We start from the raw sequence: 21,125 nt of genomic DNA on the forward strand, positions 1-21,125 counted from the left end.
TGTCTTCCACCAATTAGGGCTTACATGGATGACATGACACTAGTCACTAGAACGGTGCCACTTATAAAGAGAAGGTAAATAAGAACCTCAAGTGGGCCAGCATGACAATCAAGCCAAGTAAGTCTAGAAGCATTTCATTATGTAGAGGGAAATTAAATGATAGGGAATTCATCATAGATGATGAGGAAATTCCAACAATTAGGGAAAAGTCAGTGAAGAGCCTAGGTAGGTGGTACAATGTGGATTTGAATGATGTTGAACAGGCTGTGCAATTTAGTCATTATCAACCAGCATTCCTCTCTTGCTTTGTTTTTAGCAACAGTGTTGTTTTTTTGCTGTCATTTCTTTTTAATATTCTTCATAAGCAGAAGTAGGCGGCATGTGATTGATCAATTTTGTAGTCTAGAGGACTGATGCACCAAATGCCCTCTTTTACGAAAATGTGCACTAATCCTAATGATGAAAAAGTCTGGTTGACAGTTGATACCTCACTGTTATATCTGCAATCTCTGACTGGGGATTTAGGCTTTGGGGAGCCAGCTAGTTAAGTCCTCTGTGTAACGGGTGTAGTGAGGACCCAGATGCAGTACAACCGTAACCAGGATTAGTTGGTAATAACTTTTATTCAGACCAACACAATTCAGACACGAAGCAGGATGAGGTAATTCAGCATACAGTTCGTTCTTCGGGTCGGAACCCACGACACAGTCTCTGGAGGGAGATCGAAGCAACGAGCCGAAGCTGACGTCACTCGGCGTGGATGTGGAGGAAACCCCGTAGCCCAACAGCTCGACAGCACGTGTGGAGTTACCGTCGAGGAGAAGGCGGAAGCGTGGTCGGGGACAGGCGGAGGTTCCGAAGCCGAGTGAGCAGTCCGATGATGCAGCGGTACCGATGGGGATGGACCAGGAGGATCGTCGGGGCCAGGCGGAGATGTCTTTACCAGCGAAGCAGATCAGGGACGCCAAAGCAGAGCTCGTGGTCGAGGACAGAAGACAGGTAGGTTTACCGGGGATCAGGCGAAGAGAGCAGGTCGGGGACGGGCAGGGTCGGCTTTCGGAGATCTGGCAGGAGAATGCTGGAGAGTCTTGCATAATGCGTAGAACAATCTGGCAATGAGAGTGTGTGTGTGTGGCAGGCTTATATACTGGGTTGATTACTGATGAGATGCAGCTGGAGGTGAGTAGAGCAGGCAGAGTGGGCGTGGCCAGCAGGTAGAGTGAGCAGAGGAAGAGTGAATGGAAAAGTACTGAGGAGGGGGAGAGGAGCGGAATCGTGACACTCTGGACTACCTCAAACCCAGAACAATGAACTGAAGTGAAAACATGTTTCATCTTTCACTCGCACACACAGTAATGCAGATAACACAGTAATATTGTTTTGTGAGACAGCCCCCCAACCTTAACCAAACAGGTGTAGTGGGACTTGGAAATTGCTACATGCACAGTCATCATGAGGCTTTACAGAGCTTCAGCTGTTTTGCAAAGACAAATGGGGAAAATAGCTGATGTGCATTAAAGATTTAGATCCCTATGCACACAAATGGAAAGTTGCGAGCAAGGTTGTGGGGGACTTGAGCCTTGAAGTGCATACTGTCAGAGGTGGGTGTACACTCTGGATTCGAAGTGCTATATCCTAGGCAACAGGACTTGATTGAGACATTTCATCTCTTATCCAAGAGGCTTCTTTAGTTTCTTCAAGAACTAAAGAAGCCACTTGGAAGAGAGCTGAAACATCTTCAAGAAACTCAAGCAAGTCTAGTTGCCTGTGATATATCACTTAGAATTGCCAAGACCTTATTTACTGAGAATCAACACTAACATATACACTGGATATACACACTGGCTATATTAATGAAAACAAGGCAAAGATAAAAGAGGTCTTGTTCAGAGGAGTTTATTATTTATCATCATGTATAAAGCCAATAGGTTGTGCAGATATTAGTTATTCTCCACCAGTACTCCATATTCCATGTGAGCAGTTCAGGTGTTACAATGCCTTGAGATTAACAGAAAGGTTTCAATATCTCTGAGGTTCTTTGTGATAAAAGCCAGATGATACTAACTACTAACCAGGAATGGCCTCATTTCGTCATGCTGATGCTACGTGTAAGGATTCAAGTCAAGACTCCACCATGCCCTTCAGCATCACTTCTCTTTCCTGTAAAGCTCCTTCTGCCACTCGTCTGTATTAAAATATCAACTATCAAACATGTGAACAACCCAATGTAATCCAATACAGCAGCTCAGCATATTCTTTCTGTTTCTGTTGAGACTGATTCAGATGTGTTTTAAACTCCATTTTTCAATACAGAGGCTGTGATTTTGGTGACATTATGCTGAATTGCATTATTAGGAAAGGTGTTTCTATTATATTGTCAACTCCATTTCATTTGATAACCGTAATTAAAGAGATCATTGTATGGTGAGCTGTTGGACTGGATCAGACTGCACAGCAGTATTGTTTGTGAAAACCACCTCTGAGAACAAGATTATGAATATGAACTTAATAGAAGTCATCCATCACTCGCTCTCTCAGTTCCTCTGTTGGCTGCTCCACTACAAACCCTAAACTCTGCAGACCCCATCCTGGCACCTCGTCAACCCACTCGCTGCCAGAAACCTGGTTGCTCTCAGAGCCTTTCATGTGAGAGGTAACGATAACCACCGCAGAGTGACTGGGACTGTCTAGATGCATTTCCTGTGAGCTCACAGAAGCAGAACTGACACTGTGCTTTGTTGGGATGGTATCAGAAAACTCTTGTATCTTCACTGCTCCAGTAAACTGACTTGGACGAAAAGCTTCACCTTCTTCAAATCCAGAATCAAAATCAGAACCATCATGTAACCCGTTTACAAAGACTGGGATCCTGAACCCAGCTGGATTATCCACCTGGTGTGACCCTAACCCTCGGATCTGTAGACTGTGAAGCAAATCATCATCTTCATGTTGTACTTTATGGGTAACAGAATCACCTGCCTGCCCTTGTGTCCCATCAGACTTGGTGTCGACTGATTCATTGACAGACTTGACCTGGTTTGACCACCGGAGAGAGTCCAACATATCTGACATTAGCCTGATTTTTCTTGACTTGCTGACATCAAGAAAACCTACAGAGTCCATTTCAAAGTTAGTGCTGGCAGAATGTGTCCCAGAATTCTCATGTCTCCTGCCAGGAAGACTTGCATGGACTCTTGAACTAGTAGTAGTAGTGCTTACAATAGTAGGGGTAAAGCTCTCTGCATCAATAGCAGTATCAAACCCAGCACTATTTATGGTGGCACTACAATTCATTTGATCACCATTATGACAAAGTTTAGAGACAGTAAAAACAGCTTTAGCAACATTTTCACTAGAACCATAATTACTTGTGTTATAATAATCAATACCAAAACTGGAATTTCTTGCAGAAATAGTGGCTGTAGCAGAGCCGTCTCTCCAAGCATTAGTGCTACTGTTGTCATTGGGCAAGTCACTCACAGAAGCATTTTTGGTACAAGGGACCTCCTCCCAGGCCTCCTCTGCTCCAGTCTGGTCTAACATAATCACGCCGTCTGTTGCTAATTCCTTAGTCTGGCTGCCTGCCTTTTCCATATCTACCTTCTCTGTCGCATCCTCCTCTTCTCCTCTTCCCTGCTTGGTGACAGCAGCATTGTGCCTCCATTCTTTTTTCTCAGTTGTCTTCTCAGGACTAGCTGATTCGTCTTCCTCCTCAAGGCTAATATCTCTCTCCCGCGGAAGAGTCTGGACTTTTTCATTGTGTTTATCCATACTTTCTTGCATCTCATTTTCTTGATCCATCCATTCTCTTCCCTCCTCTGCTTGATAAGATGTCGCCATCATCCTTGCTTTGTCTTTACTCCCTTGTCCAATGAGCCAGCCTGGACTGCTGACTATGTGCTTGACAGCTGAGTAGAAAAGGCCAATAGTTAGAAAATACAAAACCAGAGATGGTGCAGGTTTTAAACAATAACGGTATTTTTCTATCTTTATTTAAGTGGGTCAGTGAATTGTAGGTAGCTGAACCAGATTATGTAGTACAGATTTCTCTATACTACAATGCCATCACCATCAGATAAATCATGTATTTGTATGTATATTTAGATCATCCACAACTAATCAGTGTTAGTCTTTTATTACAAACTGTATTATAACTGATGTGTTTACTCAACTTCAGTTACCAGCTGCTGTGCTGGGTTTAGACTCATTAGTTTAGACTGACAACAATCTCAGAACTTACAGTCCTGCGTGTCAGTGCACATGGAATCACAGCAGGAGCACAGTGAGGGTGGGGCTTCCAGCTCCTCCCACCTACATACATGAATAAACAGAGAAGTCAAGTCCATTAGTGCAAACAGTTTACTTCATTCAAGGTATACACACATTTCACTATGCAATTATTACACTGCCTTCTGAGATTTTTCATTATTGGTTGTACAGTGGGGCTGGTATTAATTTCAGCTTGTCAGTCCCTATGTTGTCATGATAACGTGTGGTCCTTTTCACACCAATAGTAGCAGGGAAGACCACAGAGGTGGTTTTGAGTACTTTGCCAGGTGTCAAGTCAATTTTATTGATAAAGCCTATTATCACAAAACACAGTTTGCCTCAGAGGGCTTTACAGCATATGACATCCCTCTGTCTTTAGACCATCCCATTGACTAAAGAAAAACTGGAAGAAACCTCAGGAAGAGTGGCTGAGGAGGGATCCCCCTTCCGGGACAGACGTGCAATAGATGTCGTAAATAACAATTAAATTACAATAATGACAAAAAAGAAAGAGAGAGGGGAAGAGAGAGGGAGAGAGGGGGGGAGATGCACAGAAATGATACTAACAATAGTATGTCATATTACAATAGTGATATGCGTAAAATTACTAACTGCACTCTATGACAGCACGTTATTTTACGCGCAAATATTATGTGTGCTGATAACAGTCCCATGCATATATTGATAGTGGAGGAATGATGCATAATAGTGGCAGTAGAAGGATTATGCAGGATCATGGCTTTGGAGCAACCAGGACCCACAACACAGGCACAGGCTCAGACAGGACCACAGCAACAGCACAACCAAGACCACGACCAAGGCGGGTACAACAGGTGCAGCATCAGTGCAGCCGCAACACAAGAACGGCCAAAGGCAAGGTCACAGCATCAGCCGTTCTGAGAGGAGAGTATATGGAGAAAAAAAAAATCTGTATTGTTTACTGTTAGCCAAATTCATAATTTAAACACTGTCATCAGTATGCAAATCCAAGACCACGATCAAAGCGAGCTGGAGGTACAGTATCAGTGCAGCCACAGCACAAGCACGACCAAAGGCAGGATCACAGAATCAGCAGAGTCATCGCCACGATCAGGTTCAGCCAAGATTGCAGCCAGGATCTGTGAAAACTAGGAAACAAGGGAGCACAAATGCTCCGGAGCGCAACAGAGTTAGCGTAATGCAGTAAACAGACATAAGTGTTTGCAGATGGAGGGAGCAAGAGATGGAAAAAGGAGCTCAGTGTATCTTAGAAAGTCCCCTGGCAGATTAAACCTATGTCAGCCTAACTCGGGGCTGGTTCAGGCAACCTGAGCCAGCCCTAATTATACCCTTTATCAAAGAGGAAGGTCTTAAGTCTACCCTTAAAAGTGGAAACGGTGTCTGCCTCCCGGACCGAAACTCGAAGATGGTTCCATAAAAGAGGAGCTTGGTAACTGAACGCTCTGGCTCCCATTCTACTTTTGGAGACTTTGGGAACCACAAGTAACCCTGCATTTTAGGATCACAGTGATCTTGAGGGTTGGTAGGGAACTATGAGTTGGGACAGATAAAATGGAGCTTAACCATTTAGAGTTTTGTAAGTAAGGAAGAGGATTTTAGATTCAGTTCTGGATTTTACAGGTAGCCAGTGCAGAGAAGCTACAACAGGAAAAATATGATCCCTTTTCTTGGTTCCCATTAGAACATGTGCAGCAGCATTTTGCACCAGTTGGAGAGACTTCAGAGATTTGTTGGGGCAACCGGATAGAGTTGCCCCAACAACTGTAACAATGGAGTTACAGTAATCCAGCCTAGAAGTAACAAATGTGTGTACTATTTTTTTGCTGTCTGTTAGAGACAGGGTATGTCTAATTTTTGCAATGTTATATAAGTGAAAGAAAGCAGTCCTAGAAGTTTGTTTTATATAGGAGGCAAAAGATAGATCTTGATCGAATAAAACTCTGAGGTTCCTTACAGTTGTGCTAGAGGCCAAGGTAATGCCATCTAGAGAAATTATATCCTTACAAAAGGAATTTCTGAGGTGTTTGGGGCCAAGAACAATAACTTGAGTTTTGTCTAAATTTAATATCAATAAATTGCGGCTCATCCAGGCTTTTATGTCCTTAAGACATGCTTGTAGTCTAGATAATTGATCAGTTTAATCTGGTTTCATAGATGGATACAGTTGCGTAACATCTGCATAACAATCGAAATTTACAGAGTGATTTCTAATAATGTTGACTTGGGGAAGCATATATAAAGTGAAAAGGATTGGTCCAAGCACAGAACCTTGCGGCACTTTGAAGCAGACCTTAGTATGCATGGAGGATTGATCATAATATGAACAAACTGGGAACAATCTGATAAGTATGATTTAAACCAGTTTAGTGCCGTTCCTTTAAGGCCATTATGGTCAATGGTGTCGAATGCGGCACTGAGATCTAATGGGATTCATACAGAGACCAGTCCTTCACAAGTCATTAGTAGTTTTTAGTAGTGCCGTCTCTGTACTATCATGAACTCTGAAACCTGACTGAAAGTCCTCAAATAAACTAGTCTTTCTAGGATTTTAGAAATAAAGGGGAGATTAGATATCGGTCTATCTCTTGCTAATCCTCTGGATCGAGATTGGGCCTCTTTAGAAAGGGTTTAATGACAGCTACTTTAAAGGACTGTGGTAGCTGTTAATAGAGACACATTGATTCTATCTAACAAAGAGCTGTCAGTTAAATGTAAAACTTCGTTAAAGTGCAGGTAAAGTGATAATTAAAACGTGTAGAGTTTGTCACATCACAAAAAGATGTGTTATTAAACACCTGACCAAATCTAAATGACCAAAGTATGTAAAAGAAGGTTTCAAAATCATGAAAAAATGCACAGTATTCTCTGATCTGAAATGCTGGGGGCGTGTCCGCTGGAGGAGCAGAGGCAACACCCAATCACGGGACTATGCTAATGAGGCTTCTTGCTTTTATACTGCTACATTGTCAGGGGTGGGGTTATGTTTAGTATAGCTTAATTGCATCATCGAGCTATGGTTTTAGGCCCGCCCAAAAAAATCTTAAAACAGGAAAATGGTGAAAAACAGTCAACCTTCTAACTTCAAAATTCAGTACTCTATAGTAAAGGGTCTTTGTAACATGTTTTCAACAATCAGTTTCCAACATTTAGAATGTGTTTTGAAACATATCTCTGAATTCACTTTACCCGGACTTTAAGTAGCCTTGTTGGGATGGATTCTAATGGGCGTGTTGATGGCTTGGATGCAGAAATCAATGTAGAGAGTCGGTGAAGGTCAATGTGGGAAAAACGGTCCAAATAAATTTCAGGACTTACTGCCATATCCAAGTTACCTGTGTCTAAGGTCAGGTCGGTTGAGGGCAAGAGGTAATGAATTTTATCTCTTATAATTTTATTATTAAAGAAACTCCTAAAGTCATTGCTGCTGAGGGCTAAAGGAATACAGGGCTCTATGGAGCTGTGACTCTGAGTCAGCCTAGCTACGGTGTTGAAAAGAAACCTGGGATTGTTTTTATTTTCCTCAATTAATAATGAGTAGTAGTTTGCTCTGGCATGGCAGAGGGCCTTTCTATATGTTTTAAGACTGTCCTGCCAGACTAAACAAGACTCTTATAGGTGTTTACATGTCTATTTGTTTGACACTGCCCAAATTCAGTGCTGAACGCAGGAAGTAAAGTTATTGTGAAGGTGATACCCAGACACCTTAAAAACATTGTCCCTCGGATAATCTGAGAATCAGATTAGCTTTATCAGGGTCAGCACTTGTATTCAGTATCCTTTCCGTCAGCATGAACCTAGTTCTACCTCTGGGCTGGTGCTGGTTACAGTTGGTTCAACTTGCGAACATTCTAGAAACCAGTTTGCTTTTCTATAGTCTAGAGAGCCATGTCACTGTATACGTCTTGAAACATCTCTGTTTACCCAGCAATTCTAGTGCCAACTTCAAGATGAACAATAACAATGGCGGACCAAATTGTCCCTTTACAAGTGTTGCTCCTGGCTTTGCGTGCCTATGGCATTAGGTTTAGGCGATATAAAAAGTATTACAGTATACCAGGGTATTTAGAAATACTGAGGGTATGTTGTGTGGCTGACGTGTGGAAGTTGTTAAAATTCATCTGTTCTGTGCGGCAGGAAGGCTCGACTTGGAGTGAGCTGCAGGAGGACTCAACATGTTTGCTTTATGATGGTGCTCACATTGACATAGACATGGCTCAACTCATTAAAACCTGTTAATAACTGTTGGATAAAATAAGCCATGTTCTGCAAACAGTTACCCTGTCAGTGTGTGTGTGTGTGTGTGTGTGTGTGTGTGTGTGACTCTGTCACCAGCACGGTGTTTATCATGTAAACAGAGAGAGAGAGAGAGAGAGAGAGAGAGAGAGAGAGAGAGAGAGAGAGAGAGAGAGAGAGAGAGAGAGAGAGAGAGAGGCTGAGTGGATCATTACACTTTGTGTAGCTGTACAATGAAATGATTCAAAGTTGCAGTGATTGGGCAAAGTTGCAAGGTTGTGCAGAATTCATTGGGATTGGCTGAATTTGAGGTTGAGAATCCAGGTTTGAATCCAGGTTTGCCACATGATTCAGCAGTTAATCCTGAGTGGAACATAATTACTTCATGTCCCAACAGAAAATGAGTGTCTCACTATCACATAGCATCATGTCAAACCAGAGCTCTCTGTCCACACTGAATCCATTAAATATACACCTGTTACTTCATGTAAACAAGCCATGTAGCTATCAGCTGTGTGTTCAGGATCACACTGGAGATGCCAACATTTAAAAGAAGCAGGAGTCACCTACTAGCCATCTTCCTACATTGGTAACGTTACTTTTTAAATCAGATAACACACATTTTATATTGTGATATTTACTGGAAATTAAACACAATATAACCAACAGCAAGTGATGTTAGCCTAGCTTGTTTGTAGTGATGGTCATTTACCTCAGCAGAAACTTTTAGCTTCCTCATGATCTTCCTCCAGCCATCTGACTCTTTGTTTAGGACTTTTGTAATCAATTAAGGATGTTTCATATACATAATTTCTCATTTCACCTTTATGAATCAGATGGTCCTTGTCCATTGCTACGCTTTCAAAACAAGCATCAGATACATATAGTAACATGGCTTTCAGCGAAAGTCCAGCTCACACACCTGCAGCCAGTGAGGACAGATCTTTCCTTGACTTCAAATCCAAAATGTGATATTTTTGTGTAATATTGACACCGTTTTAGTCATATTAATTGACCAACTCTCTCTGACACATCTCCTTTCATCAGCTTAAAAAGTAAACATAGTGTGCACCGCGTTCCCCCCTATGCTGACATGCCATCTTTCTCATGTTATCACACCAGCCGCTTCGGCAGCATATTGAACAAAACCTATTGGACACAAGTGCTCCTTAGGAAAGTTTACAAAACATGATATTACGTTGATCACACTGCCATATTGCTTATTATCGATGACATTTGTGTTGGATTAGGTGCTGTGACTGAGGCTACATTTAAAGTTGCCAGAATATGAAAAAAATGACAAATACAGGTTTAGCCAGTTCACATAAATCAAACTGGTTTAAGCTTGTACACCAGACCAGACCGGCAAAACCAGAAGTTGACCCACCTCTATCTGTTGACTGAAAATATTGAATCACAAAAGTCTATTTTGAAAGGTGGTATATTCTAATAACAAATTAAATACAATAAAACTCAAAACTCACAAAAATTACAAGTATGGAGAGCTGTGGAGTAACCAATCTAAATTGACATTCAATTAACTATAAACACTTAAGTGTTGTTGATACGCAGTCATTTCCGAGTTTGAGCCTCCATGACGGCCACCATGCATTCCCAGAGCTCAAGTAAAAAAAGATTTTGTCAATGAAATTGCATCACAACCTCAAGATAAAGTCACAAAACCTTCCAGGTGTTGAGATGAGAATGAAGGCTGAGATCGAGGATGAGTGTGGTCAGAGCAAGGGCCTGAAGTAAATGGGTAGGACGTAGGGAAGAGGACTATGCCCCACCCTCTTTTATCCCCCTGGCCCACACACATTTTAAGTTGCAGACGGACATTGCAGCTGGCATGATTCCATCTCAAGATGTTCTCTAGTAGTGTTTTCCTTACATATGATTTTTATCATTTCATTGTCATTTAACCGTGTTATACTTGTGAAGACGGTTCATTTAATACACATGTTGCTTACCTGCCAGCAGCTTTGTTGTAGTTGCAGGACTTTGAGGTGTAGGAGGTGGCAAGCCCGACTGACACAGAACAGTGGAGGTACAGCACCTACACAAAGATACACACAACAGTTTAAAAAAAGCCATAATAAGCTGGCAGGTGATGAGAGAGCCTGCTTTGTTTGGAATCCACTAAATTAGAAAAGGTGTCCAGCAAACACACTGGGGGCATGTAAACCAGCAGAAGACTCCCAGCATCCTCTGCAGGCCTATGGGAGATGAGCTGCAGGAGCTGGTGGCACTTGGTGTGCCTAACACCATTCATCTGTACACACTCTTCACACTGCAGTGACACAGAACGCCACAGAGCTGGGATCCATTCCAGAAAGCAACTTTAACAAACTCTGAGCCTAACCCTAGAGTCTGAGATGGATAATAAAAGTTTTTTGCTTCAGAACAGCTGAGTCAGTTCAACTAAGTTCCAGTCCTATGATTCACCATGGCAACAGGCCTACGTAAATAAAAGGCAAAGCCTCCATTCATTTAATTTTTGTGATTTAAACTGAGGTTATGTGAGGGTGGCTTGATACTATGTAGACTGTGGTGATTTTAGATAGTTCTAAGGGACAAATGATAATCTAGCCAAAATTTGATTCTGACATTCAGTAAATCTTTTCTTACTGATGTGTTTTGATCTAGACTAAATGAATGAGGAGATGAAGCAGCGTATAAATCTGTCAGAAGGAGGAGACAGAGTTTGTTGAAGAAAACCTGCCAGCAAGCAGATTAGCTTCACAGAGTCAGTTACCATGGTTACTGAGACAGAGTTTAAGTTACCTCTCCTTTTGAAACTAAACACCAAGAGTTTCCCTCATCTCAGAGTTTATAACTCAGAGTTTTCACTAATGCACCAATTTTGAAATCCTGAGCCGATACTGATGATAATGTTTAAATTATGAATTTGGCTAACAGTGAATAACAATACAGATTTTTATTTTCTCCACATACACTTCTCTCAGTAGTGCTGATGCTGTGACCCTGCCTTTGGCCGTTCTTGTGTTGCAGCTGCACTGATGCTGTACCTGTTGTACCCGCCTTGATCGTGGTCTTGGTTGTGCTGTTGCTGTGGTCCTGTCTGAGCCTGTGCCTGTGTTGTGGGTCCTGGTTGCGCAGATGCCGTGATCCTGCTCGACGTGGCCTTCTCCTGCCATTATTATGCGTCATGCCTCCACTATTAATATACGCATGGGACTGTTATCAACACCTACAATATTTGCACGTAATATCACATGCTATCATAGAGTGCATTTAGTAATTTTATGTCTGTAACTATTGTTATATGTTATGCTACCATTACCATTACTGCTGGACATCTCTCCCCCTCTCTCTTTCTCTTTCCTCTTTGTCATTACTGTAATCTAATTGTTATTTATTACATCCATTGTACGTCTGTCCGTCCTGGAAGACGGATCCCTCCTCAGTCACTCTTGTAGTGGATGATGAGGACAACTCTTGATAAGATGATATTTAAATGCCTCCCCAAAACTGAAACTTGTTTAGGAGATTCCTTAGATGAACCTCGGAGTCAGCTAATGGACCTAACTGCCTTGTTGAACTCACAACTCTTGTAAGCAGAACTAAATTACGACAGATTTTATTGCCCGACCAACAGTTTGAGTTAACTTACGACTCATTTGGGGCAACGAGCTGTACACTGAGCGCCTGCAAAGACTCAAGGAGACATCAGGAGAAATGGACAATTTATGTCTTTGTTACACAACCAACAGGTGACATACCCGCACATCTACAGACTGTAAGAGAGGAGCACATTAACTGATTTTTGTATTCAAAGTAAAACGTACTTTGAAATGTTGTGTGGAGGTCTCAGAACTGGAACTTCGCATACATGCCGATTTTGAGGCCAAACTCACAAACACAAGCTGTGCCTGTGTGTGTGTGTGGAGGGGTGTGACCTTCCGTAACCCCCTGCCAGCAGTGTGCTGCACCCTGAATGGACAGACTCTTACAGAGTTGCATTTTGATATGCATCTCCTCTATCTGTATCTTAATTATCCTTCCTTTACACTGTTGTGTACAGATGCTATATTAATCTATGTAATCCTGTGAATTGTGATTTTCCAATTATAGGTTTTGTTGATAGACCTTTGATCATATTAAGTACTTTCATACTTTGTTATATTATGATGTCTAGTACTTGTTATACCTTTACTCAAATAGGATCTTTAACAACCTTTAATTATATTAGAGTGTTTTGACACTGTGGTATTACATTTACTTATTTTCACACATATTTGTATTTGTTTGTTAAACGTGATTAATGCTGTTTTCCTTACTTAATGATCTGCCAAATAATTATTTGATTTTCTCGTATGTGTTCGGTATCGATCAGCAGAGGAGAGCGTCATGGTTTCAAATATTGAAGAAGATTTGAAGCCCTGTAGTAAACTTAATCAACACTTTAGGAAGAAATTAGATATAGACAGTTAAAACAGTAGAAGTGATAATGGGAATTATAACCCCAGTGAAGTTGAAGGACTTGGGCCTTTCGGGGTCTTTTGGCTCTTTGGGCTTGTGCACCTGATCTGGTCCAGATGTCACATCTAATTCAGTTCCTCACTGGTTTTCGTCCCCTCATTTTATTGCTGCATCATTTATGAGTATGTTGTTCATTTAGTCATTTTATTCACTTTGTGTCTTTGCTGTATTCACTGTCATCATTTATCCCTTCTTATTCTTAAACTCATTCATTTGTAGTCCTTTAGGAGTAGTTTTGATGTGTAGTGAGTAGTTTAATAAAACTTTCATTTATAAAGACTTGATCTTGTGATGTGTGTGTGTGTATAATGTCAGGTCCCTGTACACCTGGAAAAAGAACTCTGTTGCAAACTTCAAATTATGAGACTAAATTAATTTATAAGGCAAAATGGGCTATCAACTCTCTTTTGTAATGGGTGGTGCTCCGAGGTTTTAAAACTCTAATTTTCAATGCAAACTTATTGTTCCTGATAGCCGTAGTTTAGTCCCATTACTCCACTTCATCTTTATACCAATTCATGTTTCTGGGTCATAATTTTGCATTATGAGTTATGGTTATGTATTTTGGTATTAATTAAGTTTTTCCTTAGATGATGTGAGGGCCTAAGGACAGAGGGATGTTGTATTCTGTAAAGCCCTCTGAGGCAAACTGTGATTTTGTGATAATTGGCTTTACAAATAAAATTGAATTGAACAGTTGATGAGGTGGGTGTACTACCTGGTTAAAGGGTTACAGAGTAGGAAGTAGGTATACTCCTCTATATGTTTCAGTGGCTTTGTGGCTAATAGGTGGGTGGAAAAAGGTCCGCTGATGACTCATGCATCGTGCATTAATCAGACTTTGATGACTTATTTGAACCTTTTTTCTGGGCACAATTTTGGCGGCTGCCCATGTCACGTGTGGAAAGCACCACCACTGGGCTTCGAGGTTTTTATAGAATGTAATTTTGAAAATGGTCTTACTTGTGAGACAGCGCTGAAGAGAAATGCATCCACAGAGAACTTTAGCACACTGCCCCCTCCTGACAGGAAGTGTGAGCTGCTGCCCTCCCTCCTGCTGTCTGTCATGCAGCTGCAATCAAAAAACAAATCATACATCAAGACATTTCCAGTGACAAACAAATGACTGTAAACTGTTTGTGTGACTTTTCTTACTAGAGACATACCCATAGTTAGTAATGATATCTAGTCTGGGCATGCTGTTTGAGTCTTTGGAGCTTGTGGCATAGCATGAGTCCACATAAAGCTTTTCCCCAGCCAACAGAGCTCCTGCCTGGGCCACAAAATACACTGACTCCCCCAAGTAGAAGCAATGGTCTGGAGGGACGGGTTCCCCCCGGGCTGTTAACACACAAACATACACACACATTCAAGGCAAAGACACATTCCTTGTCTTCAGTTGAATTTGCTTTTGTGTTGTGTCTTTACTGCACATTATCAAACATGAATTTTGCTGTACAAACACCTGAATTTATACTTTCATACATACAGATCTTAGATCACCGTGCACCCACATTGTGTGTGTATTATGTATTTTTTCTGAATTTAGACAAAGAAAACTGTAACCACAAGTTGTTGAAATGTGCTGACAAGGCGTGTGTGTTGAGTCCTGGCAGGATGGCTAGATCACTATTCAGTGCAGAGTATAACCTGTTGTCAAAAACAGATGAGCAATACATATTGATCCTGAATATCAGAAACAGTGTTGGAAATTAACTTTTTTGCCAACCCGTCACTGTGATTGGTGAATTATAAAATCTACTGGCCACTTAATAGATTAGCAATGTAGTTTTCAATAGTCATCTTCTGTTTTCTACAGTCATTCTGCTTTTTTCTCCTACTGACTAAAGAAAAGCTGTCATCATGTTACAGCCTTGATATATTTATCTTCAAATGAAAATTTAAGATTTTATGCCCTCAGTGTCAATTTTCCAACCATGGTATCAAAAATTGTATTAAATAATGATATTTAAATTGTATTAAATAATGATATTTTTTCAAGGTATTATATTATTATATTACATGTTAAACTCCAGTATCATGAAATCAGAAATCAGCTTTATTTGCCAAATGTGCTTACACAAACAAAGAATTTGACTCCGGTTACCTTTGCTCTCAATGTAAAAATTGAACATTAATGAAAAAAATAAAATAAAATAAAATAAAATAAACAGATAAGAACAGGAAATTATAGATTTAAATGTACATATGTATACGCCCGAGTTAAATAATTTTAGCTAATATATACAATATAAGTTAAAAAGTAAGTTAAAAAAGAACGCAAAATGTGCATTACTGATTATTCTGACACTCTGTGACCGTTAAGAGTTCATTAGAGTGACAGCCTGAGGGAAGAAACTGTTTCAGGTTGTTTTGGCGTGCAGTGACCAGTAACGCCTACCAGACGACCAGATGAAAACAGTAGTGTAAACTTTCAACTCTTTGAATGCATCCCAAATCTCTTAAATTGCACCCATGTTTCCCTCATTTATGAAACCATGCGAGGAGAGAGAAGACCCATAAGTTTGGAGAAGTAAGTTGCTGTTTCCTCTGAAGCTTCACATGAAACTGTCCGTTTCTGATGATGGCAGCATCTACATCCGCTGTCAGTGGGCTTTAACAGCTGTTTGTGTCCGCTACATGTGCATTGTGCAAATACTTTAAAGGGCACACAGTTACCACTGCCAGATGTATTTTCTCTCTGTTTTACAAACACCTGCACATGAATAACTGCATTTTGTATTATACTGTGCGCATATAACCTTTATATTATTTACGTGTGTTTCTTGCTGAAAGACAGGCACTCTGACTTTAATGGTTTCCATAATAAAAGTCGATGGAGAAAAATCGTGGTTCTCGTTGTTCGTGCTTCTCTTGGTGTTTAGACCAACAATGGAGGCTGTATTCACAAACATTGAGAGCATCCTCTCAGAGGGCCCAGATTCAGCCCAAATATTTCTAGCAAGGAGTCCTAGCTTAGGAGTGATTTAGAAATATTCTCTGTGCAACAGAGTGACAGAAACTTTTACCTTACTGAGGTGTTGTGGTTGAACCTGTTGCTAGGTGTGACACATTATTTTAGCAGATGCAATTGGTTGTCATGCCTTTTGTGACCTGTGAGGTGTGGACACCCCATGGAAATGAAATGAACTGCATCACTGCATCAACTGCCAAATATTTTAGTGTTGGATCACTTTTTTTTCACTTTTTTTCTGATGTTACTGTGTTGGGTGGAAGATGTGAGCGCATCTTTAAAGAGATCAACCACAAACATCCCTGCACCTGCTAATCTGCAGCATTCCATTAACTCGCTGTCATCCAGCATTTAGAGAATTTCTTCTTCCTCTTTGTCTTTATGTCATTTTCTCCTTTGCTTCAGAAACTCTTAAACCTGTTAAAAGTCCTCCTAGTTTTAGGAGCTGTCTTAAGGACTAGGACACTCTGTGAATAACTTTTATCTTTACCAGGGGGAAATTCATAGAAAATGTTGCAACTTTAAGAATTTTCTTTCATCACTAGGAGCAACTCTTTGGACTCAGAAGCTTTGTGAGTATGGCCCCAGTGATGTTGTGTCGTATCATGTCAATCTGTAACTCAAAAAAAATCAGTATGTCTGCTGATAAATACCTCTGTGCAGGCTGTGCTCATGTATTCTCACTCATCGCTCCTTAGAAATCCCTCCCTGTTCCTCACTCCGCAGAGAATAAATAAGAGATTTGGATGGGCCTTCAAGATAGCGCACGAGAACAACTTCCGGTTCAAGATCATGGATCATGAATATTTACAGGTTACATGTCATCTTGCACAAATAATAGCAACACTTTTGATGATAGTGCACATGTTTTACCATTACAGACAGTGAGGCTGTAGCTGAGTTTACTCCTGATGCTCTTCATAAAGGTTGTGTGCTGAACTTGAGGTCTGAAGCCCACTTGGTAAGAGTAATGAAACCTGAGAAAGAACAAAAGATTTTCACATGACACCAATGAGAATTTTCCAGCACATCACTCACAAATAAGGTCACGAGACCCTCAAAAGACACAGTGGAAACTGAGCACAACAAATAAGCAGCATAAGTCATGCGGAGCCTCTTCGTGCAGACTGAACCCAAAAGAGACAACAGATGGTCACTGGTTCAAAGTGGTAAATTATTTGTGACAACACTTCAAGCTGACAATAAATATCAAATATGAATAGTAGAATCCAGAATTGAACACACTCAACCCCATGATTTACAACCATTTCAGCTAATCTCTATAAACAGATATCTGCATAGAAATTCAAACAAATACAAAAAAAAATCTAACAAAAGCTAAAAAAACAATTCTGAAAGATTTACCAAAGAATTTTTCATAGCATTTTATTCTATCTCCATGACTTAATTCAAGTAGTTTAAAATGAGTAGATCTATATTGCAAGACAGCCATATATTTTAAACACACACTTCCAAGGCATAAGCAGACTGGCTAACTGCTATAATAAGAACATCCAGAACATTTGGACTGTACGAAAGATATATTCTCGTGTCACAAAGCCAACAAATTTAACTGATCTTTACCCAATCTGTCAAGGAGTAGTCAAATATTCAACCAGTGGCTTGCCAGAAGGTTCTGGATGGCAAACCAAATGTGACAAACGTAGGTAAAAATAGCTAAGGGACATTTAACCAATAATATGATAACATTAATAAATAAAAGAACAAACATGATTTTGTGACAAAAGCAGCATGTGTTCCAATCATTCCATCAAAAAAAGTTTATTACATTTTTGGAAACTAAAGTCTGCCATTACATACATGATCTTGATTATTATCTCACTTCTGCTGAAAGCACTGATATTACCTGTTGTAGTGGCAATGAATGAGAAGGTTGAGTGGTAGAACTCTGATGACGTAACCCTGCTGAGGTGGAGTGTAACACAGCGAATAGGTATACACCAGCTGACCACCAACAACCTGAGACAGGAATGAAGAGAGATTTCATATCAATTCATTTTTCAGTCCAGCTAAACTTAAATCAGTTGAAAATCTAGATTTTACCATTTCCAAGTCTGGATTTTCACTGCCTGAAAAGTAACAACTATGCCTTCATGCAACCAGTCAAATTGCACTTCAATCCATGTCTGTGAAAAAATGGATACTTTATACACATCTCCCCCCTGGCAGCAAAGAAGATCTATACATTCAAGGTGGGCACCCAAGGTTCTTAAGTTATGGCCCAAAACATGTTTAATGAGTTCACTGTGACCTTGGCCTTTGACCATCAGATTCTAATCAGTTCATTCTTGAGTCCAAGTAGACATTTGTGCCAAATTTGAGGAAACTCCCTCAAAACCATCTTCAGATACTGTGTTCACAAAAATGAGACAGATGCAAGGTTACAGTGACCGGCATCTGCTGCATTGGTGAAGTCAGGCAGGTAACAGACATTTGGTTAAAGTAATGGCTGCAAAAGGAGGAGGCACAAGCTACTAACTAAAAGGGTTCACATACTTTTGCACACGTTTAATCTTCAGTTTTTGTGAAATAAACAACTTTTGTTTAATTAAGTAATGAAAATATATCTCTTTTTGCATGTGTCCCCTTTATTTGAAAGGTGTACTTTACAAATTAGGATTTGAATGTATGTTTAATAATGTTGTTTTATTGTTTTTTACAAAAACAGTGACCATGTCTGGAGGGTTCACAAACTTTCAAGCATATATATATATATATATATATATATATATATATATATATATATATATATATATATATATATATATATATATATATATATATATATATATATATATATAAAATGGTGGGATTTTTCTTGTTACCAATTTCCTGTAAGAGGCCAACTGAACATGCAGACATCTAGGGCTGCAACTAACTAACTCAATCAGTAGATTATTTTTTCAATTAATTGATTAATCGGATTTAAAAAAAAATTGAAATAATAATAATAAAATAAGCTTTTTTTCTCCCATCACTTTGCTCAAAAACAGATCATCATTGACAACAGTGCAAAAAGTGCACTGCATAAACGGGGTTGCTTGAACATCCCTGAGCTGTCAAAATAATATTAAATAATAAATAACTACAAAACCCTGGCGGTGGATGAGATCCGCCCGGAGTTCCTTAGGGCCCTAGATGTTGTAGGGCTGTCATGGTTGACACGACTGCAACATTGCGTGGACATCGGGGGCAGTGCCTCTGGACTGGCAGACCGGGGTGGTAGTCCCTCTTTTTAAGAAGAGGGACTGGAGGGTGTGTTCCAACTACAGGGGGATCAAACTCCTCAGCCTCTCTGGTAAGGTCTATTCAGCGGTACTTGAGAGGAGGGTCCGCCAGACAGTCAAACCTCAGATTCAGGAGGAGTAATGTGGTTTTCACCTTAATTTCATTTGTTGCCAAAACATTTGATAATCGATTATAATCGATTTTATCAATTCGTTTTTGCAGCCCTACAGACATCTATTGATTTTCTTTTGCATAAGAAACCTAAATTGAGTGGTAGATATGGCTCAAACAGATTAAGCTGATTTTACTCATTTTTCATTAATGAGACCCTCGTTTTCCAGATCATTTGTAGTTTGGGGGTTTACTAGGATAGGCTGACATGTTTGAATGTTAAAAAAAAAAACAAACATTGTGTGTCATACTGCTGCAGCACCGCTGTCTGTAACAATCTGTCTGACCTTATGTCCCACCTCCTGAGGATCTGCTTTGATTGGTCAGCTGGCTCTCTATGTCCATTCTAGTTGTTACATTGTGATATCACTAATTTACAGAAGTAAATAATGTAACTCAAACGAGTCTTATAAAGGGAGAGAGAGCTCCCTTTTGGCTTTATTACTTTACAAGCACAAAAATGCTACACAAAACAAAGAAAAATGAAAACCTCAAAAAGTATAATAGGTGCTCTTTAAGATGTAGGCTGTTGAATGAAAATATGCTCTACCAAATGGTTGAGCAGGACTTTAAGGGGTATGCTATGTATAGCCATCAACTTTAAGGGACAAGTCTGTGTATTACAATTAGTTCAAATTTATTATTCTTTTTTAAAAGTCATTGCAGGGCTTCTCCTTCACATCTCAGTATTTGAATAACGTGTATCCCACAGATAGCGGGAGAGGCAGGCCCTGTTTGTGACGTTGTCATGAGGGATTGATGGTGTGGTACTGACCTGAGCCTCTCCGCCGCACTCTGTCAGTCCATAGTGAAAGTACAGGAACCGCGTGCTGATCTTGCTGGCTTCGCACGAGCCCAGTCGAAACAATGATGGAACGGTCCAACCGCGCAGCTGGAAGCGGTCCACGCGAACAGCGATTTTATCGATACCGCACCAGACTTCCACAGCGCGTGAACCCGTCCCTTGGACATTGTAGTGCTGGCTCGCGGGCGGTAACAGGAGCTCTGTCAATCCGGCGGGAAGCGGCCTTTTGTAAGGAACCGGCCGAAACAGCTCTCGTGCAACAAGTGGCCGTGGAGCGTGCTGGTACATAGGCAGGTGGTAGAATGCGGGGCGCGATTCTTCACCCTGATGCCTTATTACCGGATTTGTTTCTTCCGACCATGTAGCGCGCTGAAGCGGGCCTCCCAATATCCCACCAAACAAAGTCCAAAGAAGCCACGCGCACACCAACATGATGTGAAACAGGAGCAGCAGGAGCTGCAAGCAGTGGAGAGCCAGGTGCGGTCTGACCTCCTCCTGAGTCTTCCCCTCATCAGCACACCTGCGGCCTGCCGATTGGACTCACAGAGACTAACTGAGCAGCTGGGGTATGGTCTGTTAACGTAGTTATTTGTTAATTATAACACATTTTACTAAGTCACCAACATTTGTTGTTTAATATTTGGTTTTTTAGAGACAGCTTAATTGAAATTCAGTGTATTAGCCCATGCGACCATGTAGTACTGTAATAATCATAGCATCTACATGTATTCTTTATCTCTGATAATAGTATTTTATATTTAAAAAAATCAAAGTCCAAGTCCAACATTCAAATTCAAATCAATCAAAACATTAAGCAGAACATCTTCTCACTACATACACCGAGACAGGAAAAGAAAAGGATTCCATTCATCAGTATGTCAAGAATTATTACACATTACAGGTTTTATTTCAAGTATCCTC

At 40.4% G+C, this 21,125-nt stretch overlaps 1 protein-coding gene across 1 annotated transcript; it reads right to left on the reverse strand.

Annotated features, from left to right (window-relative positions):
* Positions 1-1,880: 1,880 nt before the first annotated feature.
* Positions 1,881-20,744, reverse strand: LOC121945339 (uncharacterized). The gene is made up of 8 exons (XM_088084934.1): positions 20,175-20,744; positions 17,847-17,959; positions 16,853-16,956; positions 14,172-14,346; positions 13,969-14,077; positions 10,473-10,558; positions 4,241-4,311; positions 1,881-3,908 (listed from the first exon to the last, which is right to left on the reverse strand). Exons 1-8 carry the CDS (start codon positions 20,634-20,636, stop codon positions 2,506-2,508), a joined length of 2,523 nt encoding a protein of 840 aa, XP_087941060.1. The 5' UTR covers positions 20,637-20,744; the 3' UTR covers positions 1,881-2,505.
* Between the last annotated feature and the right edge of the window lie 381 nt (positions 20,745-21,125).

Source organism: Plectropomus leopardus, chromosome 11 (genome assembly GCF_026936395.1).
Source record: "Plectropomus leopardus strain MGB_pleo_1.0 chromosome 11, ASM2693639v1, whole genome shotgun sequence".
Lineage (NCBI taxonomy): Eukaryota > Metazoa > Chordata > Actinopteri > Perciformes > Serranidae > Plectropomus > Plectropomus leopardus.

Bases quoted from the DNA above. Each gene is read 5' to 3' on its own strand.
- LOC121945339 (XM_088084934.1), bottom strand. From the start codon at position 20,636: ATGTTGGTGTGCGCGTGGCTTCTTTGGACTTTGTTTGGTGGGATATTG. The intron at 17,960-20,174 runs GTCAGTACCACA...TTCCTGTCTCAG, and splicing joins AGTGCGGCGGAGAGGCTCAG to GTTGTTGGTGGTCAGCTGGT. The intron at 14,347-16,852 runs GTAAAACATGTG...GTGTGTTAACAG, and splicing joins CAGCCTCACTGTCTGTAATG to CCCGGGGGGAACCCGTCCCT.